Below are 13,874 nucleotides of genomic sequence, written 5' to 3' on the forward strand. Positions count from 1 at the left end.
AGAATGGGGGACAGTACAATGCAGGACATACAGAATGGGGGACAGCACAATGCAGGACATACAGAATGGGAGACAGCACAATGCAGGACATACAGAATGGGGGACAGCACAATGCAGGACATACAGATAGGGGACAGCACAATGCAGGACATACAGAATGGGGGACAGCACAATGCAGGACATACAGAATGGGAGACAGTACAATGCAGGACATATAGATAGGGGACAGCACAATGCAGGACATACAGAATGCGAGACAGTACAATGCAGGACATACAGAATGGGAGACAGCACAATGCAGGACATACAGATAGGGGACAGCACAATGTAGGACATACAGAATGGGGACAGTACAATGCAGGACATACAGAATGGGGGACAGCACAATGCAGGACATACAGAATGGGAGACAGCATGATGCAGGACATACAGAGTGGGGACAGTACAATGCAGGACATACAGAATGGGGACAGCACAATGCAGGACATACAGAATGGGGGACAGCACAATGCAGGACATACAGATAGGGGACAGCACGATGCAGGACAAAGAGAATGGGAGACAGCACAATGCAGTACATACAGAATGGGAGACAGCACAATGCAGGACATACAGATAGGGGACAGCACAATGCAGGACATACAGAATGGGGGACAGCACAATGCAGGACAAATAGAATGGGGGGCAGCACAATGCAGGACATAGAGAATGTGGGACAGCACAATGCAGAACATACAGATAGGGGACAGCACAATGCAGGACATACAGAATGGGGGACAGCACAATGCAGGACATACAGAATGGGGACAGTACAATGCAGGACATACAGAATGGGGGACAGCACAATGCAGGACATACAGAATGGGAGACAGCACGATGCAGCACATACAGAATGGGGACAGTACAATGCAGGACATACAGAATGGGGACAGCACAATGCAGGACATACAGATAGGGGACAGCACGATGCAGGACATAGAGAATGGGAGACAGCACAATGCAGTACATACAGAAAGGGAGACAGCACAATGCAGGACATACAGATAGGGGACAGCACAATGCAGGACATACAGAATGGGGGACAGCACAATGCAGGACAAATAGAATGGGGGGCAGCACAATGCAGGACATAGAGAATGTGGGACAGCACAATGCAGTACATAACAGATAGGGGACAGCACAATGCAGGACATACAGAATGGGGGAGAGCACAATGCAGGACATACAGAATGGGAGACAGTACAATGCAGGACATACAGAATTGGAGACAGCACAAAGCAGGACATACAGAATGGGGGACAGCACAATGCAGGACATACAGAATGGGGGTCAGCACAATGCAGGACATACAGAATGGGGGTCAGCACAATGCAGGACATACAGAATGGGAGACAGCACAATGCAGGACATACAGAATGGGGGACAGCACAATGCAGGACATACAGAATGGGGGACAACACAATGCAGGACATAAAAAATGGGGGACAGCGCAATGCAGCACATACAGAATGGGGGACAGCACAATGCAGGACATACAGAATGGGAGACAGTACAATGCAGGACACATAGATAGGGGACAGCACAATGCAGGACATACAGAATGGGGGACAGCACAATGCAGGACATACAGATAGGGGACAGCACAATGCAGGACATACAGAAAGGGAGACAGCACAATGCAGGACTTACAGATAGGGGACAGCACAATGCAGGACATACAGAATGGGGGACAGCACAATGCAGGACATCCACAATGGGAGACAGTACAATGCAGGACATACAGAATGGGAGACAGCACAATGCAGGACATACAGATAGGGGACAGCACAATGCAGGACATACAGAAGGGGGACAGTAAAATGCAGGACATACAGAATGGGAGACAGCACGATGCAGGACATACAGAATGGGGGACAGCACAATGCAGGACATACAGAATGGGGGACTGTACAATGCAGGACATACAGATAGGGGTCAGCACAATGCAGGACATACAGATAGGGGTCAGCACAATGCAGGACATACAGAATGGGGGACAGCACAATGCAGGACATACAGAATGGGGGACAGCACAATGCAGGACATACAGAATGGGGGACAGCACAATGCAGTACATACAGAATGTGGGACAGCACAATGCAGGACTTACAGAATGGGAGACAGCACAATGGAGGACATATAGAATGGGGGACAGCACAATGCAGGACATACAGAATGGGAGACAGCACAATGCAGGATGTACAGAATGGGGGACAGTACAATGCAGGACATACAGAATGGGGGACAGCACAATGCAGGACATACAGAATGGGAGACAGCACAATGCAGGACATACAGAATGGGGGACAGCACAATGCAAGACATACAGAATAGGGGACAGCACAATGCAGGACATACAGAATGGGAGACACCACAATGCAGGACATACAGAATGGGGGACAGTACAATGCAGGACATACAGAATGGGGGACAGCACAATGCAGGACATACAGAATGGGAGACAGCACAATGCAGGACATACAGAATGGGGGACAGCACAATGCAGGACATACAGAATGGGGGACAGCACAATGCAGGACATACAGAATGGGAGACAGTACAATGCAGAACATATAGATAGGGGACAGCACAATGCAGGACATACAGAATGCGAGACAGTACAATGCAGGACATACAGAATGGGAGACAGCACAATGCAGGACATACAGATAGGGGACAGCACAATGTAGGACATACAGAATGGGGACAGTACAATGCAGGACATACAGAATGGGGGACAGCACAATGCAGGACATACAGAATGGGAGACAGCATGATGCAGGACATACAGAGTGGGGACAGTACAATGCAGGACATACAGAATGGGGATAGCACAATGCAGGACATACAGAATGGGGGACAGCACAATGCAGGACATACAGATAGGGGACAGCACGATGCAGGACAAAGAGAATGGGAGACAGCACAATGCAGTACATACAGAATTGGAGACAGCACAATGCAGGACATACAGATAGGGGACAGCACAATGCAGGACATACAGAATGGGGGACAGCACAATGCAGGACAAATAGAATGGGGGGCAGCACAATGCAGGACATAGAGAATGTGGGACAGCACAATGCAGTACATACAGATAGGGGACAGCACAATGCAGGACATACAGAATGGGGGACAGCACAATGCAGGACATACAGAATGGGAGACAGTACAATGCAGGACATACAGAATGGGAGACAGCTCAAAGCAGGACATACAGAATGGGGGACAGCACAATGCAGGACATACAGAATGGGGGTCAGCACAATGCAGGACATACAGAATGGGGGTCAGCACAATGCAGGACATACAGAATGGGAGACAGCACAATGCAGGACATACAGAATGGGGGACAGCACAATGCAGGACATACAGAATGGGGGACAGCACAATGCAGGACATACAGAATGGGGGACAGCACAATGCAGGACATACAGAATGGGGGACAGCACAATGTAGGACATACAGAATGGGAGACAGTACAATGCAGGACACATAGATAGGGGACAGCACAATGCAGGAAATACAGAATGGGGGACAGCACAATGCAGGACATACAGATAGGGGACAGCACAATGCAGGACATACAGAAAGGGGGACAGCACAATGCAGGACTTACAGATAGGGGACAGCACAATGCAGGACATACAGAATGGGGGACAGCACAATGCAGGACATACACAATGGGAGACAGTACAATGCAGGACATACAGAATGGGATACAGCACAATGCAGGACATACAGATAGGGGACAGCACAATGCAGGACATACAGAAGGGGGACAGTAAAATGCAGGACATACAGAATGGGAGACAGCACGATGCAGGACATACAGAATTGGGACAATACAATGCAGGACATACAGAATGGGGACAGCACAATGCAGGACATACAGAATGGGGGACAGCACGATGCAGGACATACAGATAGGGGACAGCATGATGCAGAACATATAGAATGGGAGACAGCACGATGCAGTACATACAGAATGGGAGACAGCACAATGCAGGACATACAGATAGGGGACAGCACAATGCAGGACATACAGAATGGGGGACAGCACAATGCAGGACAAATAGAATGGGGGGCAGCACAATGCTGGACATAGAGAATGGGGGACAGCACAATGCAGTACATACAGATAAGGGACAGCACAATGCAGGACATACAGAATGGGAGACAGCACAATGCAGGACATACAGAATGGGGGACAGTACAATGCAAGACAAACAGATAGGGGACAGCACAATGCAGGACATACAGATAGGGGACAGCACAATGCAGGACATACAGAATGGGGGGGCAGCACAATGCAGGACATACAGAATGGGGGACAGCACAATGCAGGACATACAGAATTGGAGACAGTACAATGCAGAACATATAGATAGGGGACAGCACAATGCAGGACATACAGAATGGGGGACAGCACAATGCAGGACATACAGATAGGGGACAGCACAATGCAGGACATACAGAAAGGGAGACAGCACAATGCAGGACTTACAGATAGGGGACAGCACAATGCAGGACATACAGAATGGTGGACAGCACAATGCAGGACGTACAGAATGGGAGACAGTACAATGCAGGACATACAGAATGGGAGACAGCAAAATGCAGGACATACAGAATGGGGACAGCACAATGCAGGACATATAGAATGGGGGACAGCACGATGCAGGACATACAGATAGGGGACAGCATGATGCAGGACATAGAGAATGGGAGACAGCACAATGCAGTACATACAGAATGGGAGACAGCACAATGCAGGACATACAGATAGGGGAAAGCACAATGCAGGACATACAGAATGGGAGACAGCACAATGCCGGACAAATAGAATGGGGGGCAGCACAATGCAGGACATAGAGAATGGGGGACAGCACAATGCAGTACATACAGATAGGGGACAGCACAATGCAGGACATACAGAATGGGGGACAGCACAATGCAGGACATACAGAATGTGAGAAAGTACAATGCAGGACATACAGAATGGGGACAGTACAATGCAGGACATACAGAATGGGGGACAGCACAATGCAGGACATACAGAATGGGAGACAGCACAATGCAGGACATACAGAATGGGGGACAGCACAATTCAGGACATACAGATAGGGGACAGCACAATGCAGGACATACAGAATGGGGGACAGCACAATGCAGGACATACAGAATGGGGGACAGCACAATACAGGACATACAGAATGTGAGAAAGTACAATGCAGGACATACAGAATGGGGACAGTACAATGCAGGACATACAGAATGGGGGACAGCACAATGCAGGACATACAGAATGGGAGACAGCACAATGCAGGACATACAGAATGGGGGACAGCACAATGCAGGACATACAGATAGGGGACAGCACAATGCAGGACATACAGAATGGGGGACAGCACAATGCAGGACATACAGAATGGGGGACAGCACAATGCAGGACATACAGAATGGGAGACAGTAGAATGCAGGACATACTGAATGGGGCACAGCTCAATGCAGGACATACAGATAGGGGACAGCACAATGCAGGACATACAGATGGGGAGGGGATTGTACAGCACAATGCAGGACTTACAGATGGGGAGGGGATTGTACAGCACAATGCAGGACATACAGATGGGGAGGGGATTGTACAGCACAATGCAGGACATACAGATGGGGAGGGGATTGTTCAGCACAATGCAGGACATACAGATGGGGAGGGCATTGTACAGCACAATGCAGGACATACAGATGGGGAGGGGATTGTACAGCACAATGCAGGACATACAGATGGGGAGGGGATTGTACAGCACAATGCAGGACATACAGATGGGGAGGGGATTGTACAGCACAATGCAGGACATACAGATGGGGAGGGGATTGTACAGCACAATGCAGGACATACAGATGGGGAGGGGATTGTTCAGCACAATGCAGGTTAAGGGGGCAGAAGGCAAAGTACAGAAAATGCAGATAAGAAGTAGAACAGTACAAAACATATGGGTATGACAGAATGTAATATATACATAGAGACATATAAAAGGACTTTAATAATATTTTCATTTTTTTGTTTTTTGTTTTAAGCACTATACACAGTGTAGTCACATTAGTATGACCACCAGCTAATAGCCAGAGTAACCGCGTGTGCAGCACGGACAGAACCTAGACGGGCTGGGAGTGAATAAGGTGCGAGTAGGTTGGTACAGATTAATTTTGACGGTGAGTTGCTGCATGGTAACATGTCAGTCAGCCCTCACGCACCTTCGTAGCCAATGTTTACCTCTCACATCAATGGCCCGCAGTGCTCCGCAGTTTCCTATTGGTTATTCGCCATGGTGCCATTTGTCCAGTCCGGATATGCCTTCACCACAGCAGCACGTGAACAGTTCACAAACTGCGCTATTTCAGAAATACGGCCACCCTTGGCCCGAAAGCCAATAATCATCCCTTTTTACAACTCGGATAAATTGCCCCTTTTACCTATGACAGTAACGATGGATATGTGTGCAGACGGCCTATCGCACACCTTACATACCCACCAAGCCGGCACACGGCACGTGACGTACTTCATGGGCTACGCGCTGCCGGCGTCAAATGTTGGAGATAGTCGTAATAATGTGACTTATCTGTGTATATACCGTATTTGTGTTTATAATAAATAAACAATATTAATGTTAGTATAAATATACCACTGTATATAATGTTTTAAGGTTTATAAACTTTATATATTTAGTATTATAGTCTTCATACTAACATTACTATTGCAATTTTAATATATTCTATTCTTATATTTTATTGTTTTTTTATGTTTGTGAATAATACGGCCATCGGGAAGAGGAATGAATAGTGTCTATGACTGGTAGGACAATTTTATTTAAGAAAAGTAAAATATTATACAATTTACTTTTAGCGTTTTCCTTAATTGGCAGATAGTACTTCTGTGGGTGAGGTATGATGCCAGTGAGGAGTACTTCAGAGGCTCAGTTATGAAGTTAGGACGTGATGTTAAGAAAGAGGTATATACTGTATATTTACATGATATATTTTTAGTATAGCTAATAATAACATCACACTATTAATACAAGTGAAGAGGGGCGGTAGATTGAGGTGGGTGTAAGTAGGTGCTAGCTATGCCACACAGCACACCCCCTTGTACATACCACACCCCCAAAGTACTGTCACTCCCCCACATTACTAGTCACACAATCCCGGTAGGGGTCACTCCCCCTGCTGCAGCATACAATAATCCTTTCAGAAATGTTAGCTCTAGGCCCTTGTGGACCTTAATCTGGCACAGGATAAATTGTGACATTACCTGGCAGGAATCCTTGCCACCTTCCATAAAACCAACACAGATCATGTTATCAGTGATCTCTCCTGGGTAGGCGCTGTTACACTGAGCGGAGGTCAGGATGGGGGCAGTCAGACACTGCAGGAGATCTGGGTAGTTGGCTGTAGGAAAAAAAATGTATTCGATATTTTTTAATAAATATTTGTCATAATCCATCCATCAAAACATTGCATTTAATTACCATTCCCGTGGACATGGAATTATCGGTGCCGGGAATGCACGAAAGGAGACACTGAAGGAGATCTGGCATGTTGGCTTCAGAAAAAAAAAAACTATTGAAAAAAATGATATTTTCCTGTCTCAGGATGTGTATTTATGTAACATGCCAACATGCCAACATGCCTTCTCACACTGTATGAGGGTTATCGTCTGTGTCAGGAATGGACAGATAGATGGATAGTAGTGCCCCTATACTGTATATTATGCCCCACAGTAGTAGTGCCCCTTATACATTATTCCTCACAGTAATGCCCCTTATAACTTTATAGCCCACAGTAATGCCACACACAGTATTGCCCTTTACCTAGGCTATAATGCCACCCCACCCCCCTCCAGCAACTCTCCCCAGTGTTGGATCTATATTTTTGGGGCCCTGAAACTGGGGGCCCCTTTGCAACCAGGAACATTAGGGCAACATCCAACAAGGTCCTAAGGGCCTTGCTGCTATTGGAAGGACCTTGTGGCCCAAATGGTGGAGATGTAGAAACCCCCCAGAGAGTGAGAGACTATAGATAGATAGACAGATAAAGAGATGTAGAAACAACCCAGAGAATAAGAAACTGTAGATAGATAGATAGATAGATAGATAGATAGATAGATAGATAGATAGATAGATAGATAGATAGATAGATAGATAGATATAGACCCCCAAGAGAATGAGACACTGTAGATCAGTGGTGTCAAACTCTGGCCATCCAGCTGCAGTGGAACTACACATCCCAGAATGCACTGCCACAGTTTTGCTATTAGGGAATGCTAAAAATGTGGCTGGGCATGTTGGGATGTGTAGTTCCACTGGAGCTGGAAGGCCCAAGTTTGACACCACTGCTGTAGATATAAATGTAGAAACCTCCAGAGATTGAGACACTAGATGGAAAGATGTATAAATACCCCAGAAAGAAAGACTGTATATAGATAGACAGATGTAGAAACCCCCAGAGAGTGAGAGACTGTAGATAAGTAGAAAGATAGATAAAGAAACCTCCCAAAGAGAGACAGAGAGAGACTGTAGATAGATCACAAACAAAAACAAAACTTTCTAATTTTCTCTGGAGGATCCCAGCTATTGATCCTCCTGAGTGGGATCTCAGGAATCCCCCTGAGTCAGGACTCTCCCCCATGCTGCGTGTTCCCGCCTGACAGAAGCTCTCTATTCTGCACCTGGCCAGCTCATAAGAGCCATCCTCATCTAGTTGGAGCTGTAGATAGAGTGTCTGACAGCCAGTACTGATCGGGGGGGTTTCTGGGTACTCAGAATCCCCCCTTACATGCACTATTGTAGAGCATATTCTAAGGTCAATATTAAGTACTTCAACCCATTGGCATATGATTCTGTCACTAAAATAACCTTATTAATAAGACATCTGGGAACATCTCACCTCCTCCTTGTGTCCATCCACCAGCTTGTATTCTTGTGTGCCCTGGTGAATTTGCTGCTGTGCCACCAGCACCTATATGCAGCCGCAGACATGGGAAAACAGTGCCAATGTAATTTTTAATTAGGCACCAGTGGTGAGCTAATCAGAACTCGTGGACCAGAAGCCACTGCTGATTGGCTGCTGGTCCACAAGTTCCTATGGTCTCGCGACTGGTGCCTGATTAAAAATTATATTGGAAATTATATTGGAAATGTAGAAAAAAAACTTGGCAGGGTGCAGGGGGATTCTTGCTTGCCCAGAGGGCCCCCTAAGCCACCGGACCCCAAAGCAAGTGAACCTCTTGCACCCTCTATAGTTACGCCACTAGATAGATAGACAGATAAATAGATATGAGATAGAAAGATAGATAGCTATGAGAGAGATAGATAGATAGATAGATAGATAGATAGATAGATAGATAGATAGATACAGTATGAGATATATATGAGATAGATAGATACAGTGGGCTCTATTTATTAACATTATTTTTACTAAAATAAAGTGAAAAAGGGTGTTTTCACACCCTTTTCACATTATTTTAGTATCACCTGTAGTTATTACAGGGCAATTGGAGTAGAATTAGTAAAATTCTACTCCAACCCCTAAGTATCACTTATTTTTCGTAAAGCAGATCGCATTTCCCATAATTGTAATGGGAAATGTGATCTGACCAGAGTTACTAAACATAAATTGTAAAAAAATACTGGGGAAAGCCCTGTGATAATAACGCCACCTGGAGGTGGCATTATCCAGAGTCTCCCCCGGTTACCGGGCTCCCACTCTACTCTAACGGGGAGAGCAGAGGCGGGAGCCGGTACCAGTAATCAGCTATGTGGTCTAAACAGACCGCAAGCTGATTGCTGTAAAAAAAAAGAAAAAAAAATTTGAAAAATTTTTTTTTTACTTACCTGAATCCAAGGACCGGTGATTGGGCCTCCGGTGATGGCTCCTCTCCGGTCAGCTGGTCTCCCATAGTGCACTGCGGCCCGGTCATCAGGTGATCGGGTCCCAGTGCAGTATGGGAGATCACCTGATCGGGAAGCCCGGAGAAGATCACTGGAGGCCAGGAGGATGCAGGTAAGTGTAATGAAGGGAGGGGGGGGGGTCGCGAGGGGGAGTGGGGGTCCGCGATAGCAGGGGGGGCCTAGCATCAATGGGGGTAGCAGTGACGGTGGGTCGGCGCATGCGCGGGCTCTTAGTCACGTTTTTTTTTCCGAAAATACCGCGACTAGAGTGCGGATGGGATCCGCAGGGACAGAGCTTTATCATAAGCTCTGTCCCTGCAAGGGATTTATAGTAAATCCCTGTGATATTGCCTGAATTCGCAATGCGCATTCCCTCGGTAATATCACCCTAAAATCCGCATTCAATATGCGGATTGTAGTAAATAGAGCCCAGTATGAGATAAATATGAGATACAGTATGAGATTTATATGAGATAGATAGATACAGTATGAGATAAATATGAGATAGATATGAGATAGATACAGTATGAGATATATGTGAGATAGATAGATAGATAGATAGATAGATAGATAGATAGATAGATAGATAGATAGATACAGTATGAGATATATATGAGATAGATCAATACAGTATGAGATAAATATGAGATAGATACAGTATGAGATGGATAGGTAGATAGATAGATAGATAGATAGATAGATAGATATGAGATAGATATATTGATTCAGAATGAGATATATATGAGATAGATAGATTCAGTATGAGATATATATGAGATAGATAGATATGAGATAGATACAGTATGAGATATATATGAGATAGATAGATACAGTATGAGATAGATATGAGATAGATAAAGTATGAGATAGATATGAGATAGATAGATACAGTATGAGATATATATGAGATAGATTCAGTATGAGATATATATGAGATAGATAGATATGAGATAGATACAGTATGAGATATATATGAGATAGATAGATAGATAGATAGATAGATAGATAGATAGGTATGAGATAGATAGATATATAGATACAGTGTGAGATATATATGAGATAGATAGATAGATAGATAGATAGATAGATAGATAGATATGAGATAGATAGATACAGTGTGAGATATATATGAGATAGATAGATAGATAGATAGATAGATAGATAGATAGATAGATAGATAGATAGATAGATATGAGATAGATAGATACAGTATGAGATATATATGAGATAGATAGATAGATAGAAAGATAGATAGATAGATAGATAGATAGATAGATATGAGATAGATAGATAGATAGATAGATAGAAAGATAGATAGATACAGTATGAGATATATATGAGATAGATAGATTCAGTATGAGATATATATGAGATAGATACAGTATGAGATATATATGAGATAGATAGATAGATACAGTATGAGATATATATGAGATAGATAGATATGAGATAGATACAGTATGAAATATATATGAGATAAGATAGATATGAGATAGATACAGTATGAGATATATATGAGATAGATAGATAGATAGATAGATATGAGATAGATAGGTAGATACAGTGTGAGATATATATGAGATAGATAGATAGATAGATAGATAGATATGAGATTGATAGATACAGTGGGAGATATATATGAGATAGATAGATAGATATGAGATAGATAGATACAGTATGAGATATATACGAGATAGATAGATAGATAGATAGATACAGTATGAGATATATATGAGATAGATAGATATGAGATAGATACAGTATGAGATATATATGAGATAGATAGATAGATAGATAGATAGATAGATATGAGATAGATAGGTAGATACAGTGTGAGATATATATGAGATAGATAGATACAGTGGGAGATATATATGAGATAGATAGATAGATAGATAGATAGATAGATAGATAGATAGATAGATAGATATGACATAGATAGATACAGTATGAGATATATATGAGATAGATAGATAGATAGATAGATAGATAGATAGATAGATATGAGATAGATAGATAGATAGAAAGATAGATAGATAGATACAGTGTGAGATATATATGAGATAGATAGATATGAGATAGATAGATATGAGATAGATATATATGAGATAGATAGATAGATAGATAGATAGATAGATAGATATGAGATAGATAGATACAGTATGATATATATATGAGATAGATAGATAGATAGATATGAGATAGATAGATAGATAGATAGATAGATAGATAGATAGATAGATAGATACAGTGTGAGATATATATGAGATAGATAGATATGAGATAGATAGATACAGTGTGAGATATATATGAGATAGATAGATAGATAGATACAGTATGAGATATATATGAGATAGATCAATACTGTATGAGATAAATATGAGATAGATACAGTATGAGATAGATAGGTAGATAGATAGATAGATAGATAGATATGAGATAGATATATAGATTCAGTATGAGATATATATGAGATAGATAGATTCAGTATGAGATATATATGAGATAGATAGATATGAGATAGATACAGTATGAGATATATATGAGATAGATAGATACAGTATGAGATAGATATGAGATAGATACAGTATGAGATAGATATGAGATAGATAGATACAGTATGAGATATATATGAGATAGATAGATATGAGATAGATACAGTATGAGATAGATATGAGATAGATAGATACAGTATGAGATATATATGAGATAGATAGATAGATAGATAGATAGATAGATAGATAGATAGATAGATATGAGATAGATAGATAGATAGATAGATACAGTGTGAGATATATATGAGATAGATAGATAGATAGATATGAGATAGATAGATAGATACAGTATGAGATATATATGAGATAGATAGATAGATAGATAGATAGATAGATAGATAGATAGAAAGATAGATAGATAAATAGATAGACCCTGCACCCTCTCTTTTCTCCAAGTTACCTATCCTCTCCCCCCCCCCACACCACACTAAACCTCCACCTGACCCACCACCTGCTGTCACCCTTCCTCATTCAGAAGCCAGCCACATAACCCCACACTCCTTATTCCCCTTCTCTAGATCAGTATCACCTCCACACTGCATCAACCCTAATAATCTCATTCTCCTCTCACCTCTTAACTCTGTCCCTCTCTCCTGTTCCCTCTGGAAAGCCAGTTTTGTCTATAATAAACTGGTCTCCGTTCATGAGCACTTCATCTGCAATGCCTGGATTCTCCTAGCCATCACCAAACCCTGGATTTACCCCTCTGACACCACTGCTCCGGCAAAATTCCTACATCACTTGGCTTCCTGGCTCTTAATCTTCAAATGGGTCATCAAGACCCATTTCTTCCTCAATGCTTTCCAGCGCTCATCCTAACCCACTACTCTATGCTCCTTCCTCACTATCTAGCCCATCTGTGTCACCCCTGTTTGTCTGACCCTCCCCTCAGAATGTAAGCTCTCGCGAGCAGGGCCCTCTTTCCTCACGTGCTTCTTCTTGCCTTACTTTTACTTTCATTCACAATGGCACCTAAAACTGATTACTGACACCCTGCTGCTTATTTAGGTGTTATGCAGCAATGTATATAAATCATGTACTTGCACTGCATTGTCTGTACTGTTAATAGCTGTTGTCTTGTGTGCTCATTTGTTTCTGTACTTTGTCAGGCGCTGCGGAACCCTTGTGGCGCCATATAAATAAAGGATAATAATAATAATAATAATAGAGTATTGAGATAGATAAATAGATAGATAGATAGATACAGTATGAGATATATATGAGATAGATAGATTCAGTATGAGATATATATGAGATAGATAGATATGAGATAGTTACAGTATGAGATATATATGAGATAGATAGATAGATACAGTATGAGATATATATG

At 42.7% G+C, this 13,874-nt stretch overlaps 1 protein-coding gene across 1 annotated transcript in view; it reads right to left on the minus strand.

Moving 5' to 3' along the window:
* The window catches only part of LOC148516909 (trypsin-like), a 90,042-nt gene that overhangs the window by 47,800 nt on the left and 28,368 nt on the right, over positions 1 to 13,874 (minus strand). Inside the window, exon 4 of the mRNA XM_088479403.1 lies at positions 7,352 to 7,488. Within this exon, the coding sequence (XP_088335529.1) occupies positions 7,352 to 7,488 (137 nt within the window). The remainder of the gene's footprint in view (positions 1 to 7,351; positions 7,489 to 13,874) is intronic.

The sequence above is a fragment of the Taudactylus pleione genome, unplaced genomic scaffold (genome assembly GCF_031769625.1).
Source record: "Taudactylus pleione unplaced genomic scaffold, aTauple2 ptg000231l, whole genome shotgun sequence".
NCBI lineage: Eukaryota > Metazoa > Chordata > Amphibia > Anura > Myobatrachidae > Taudactylus > Taudactylus pleione.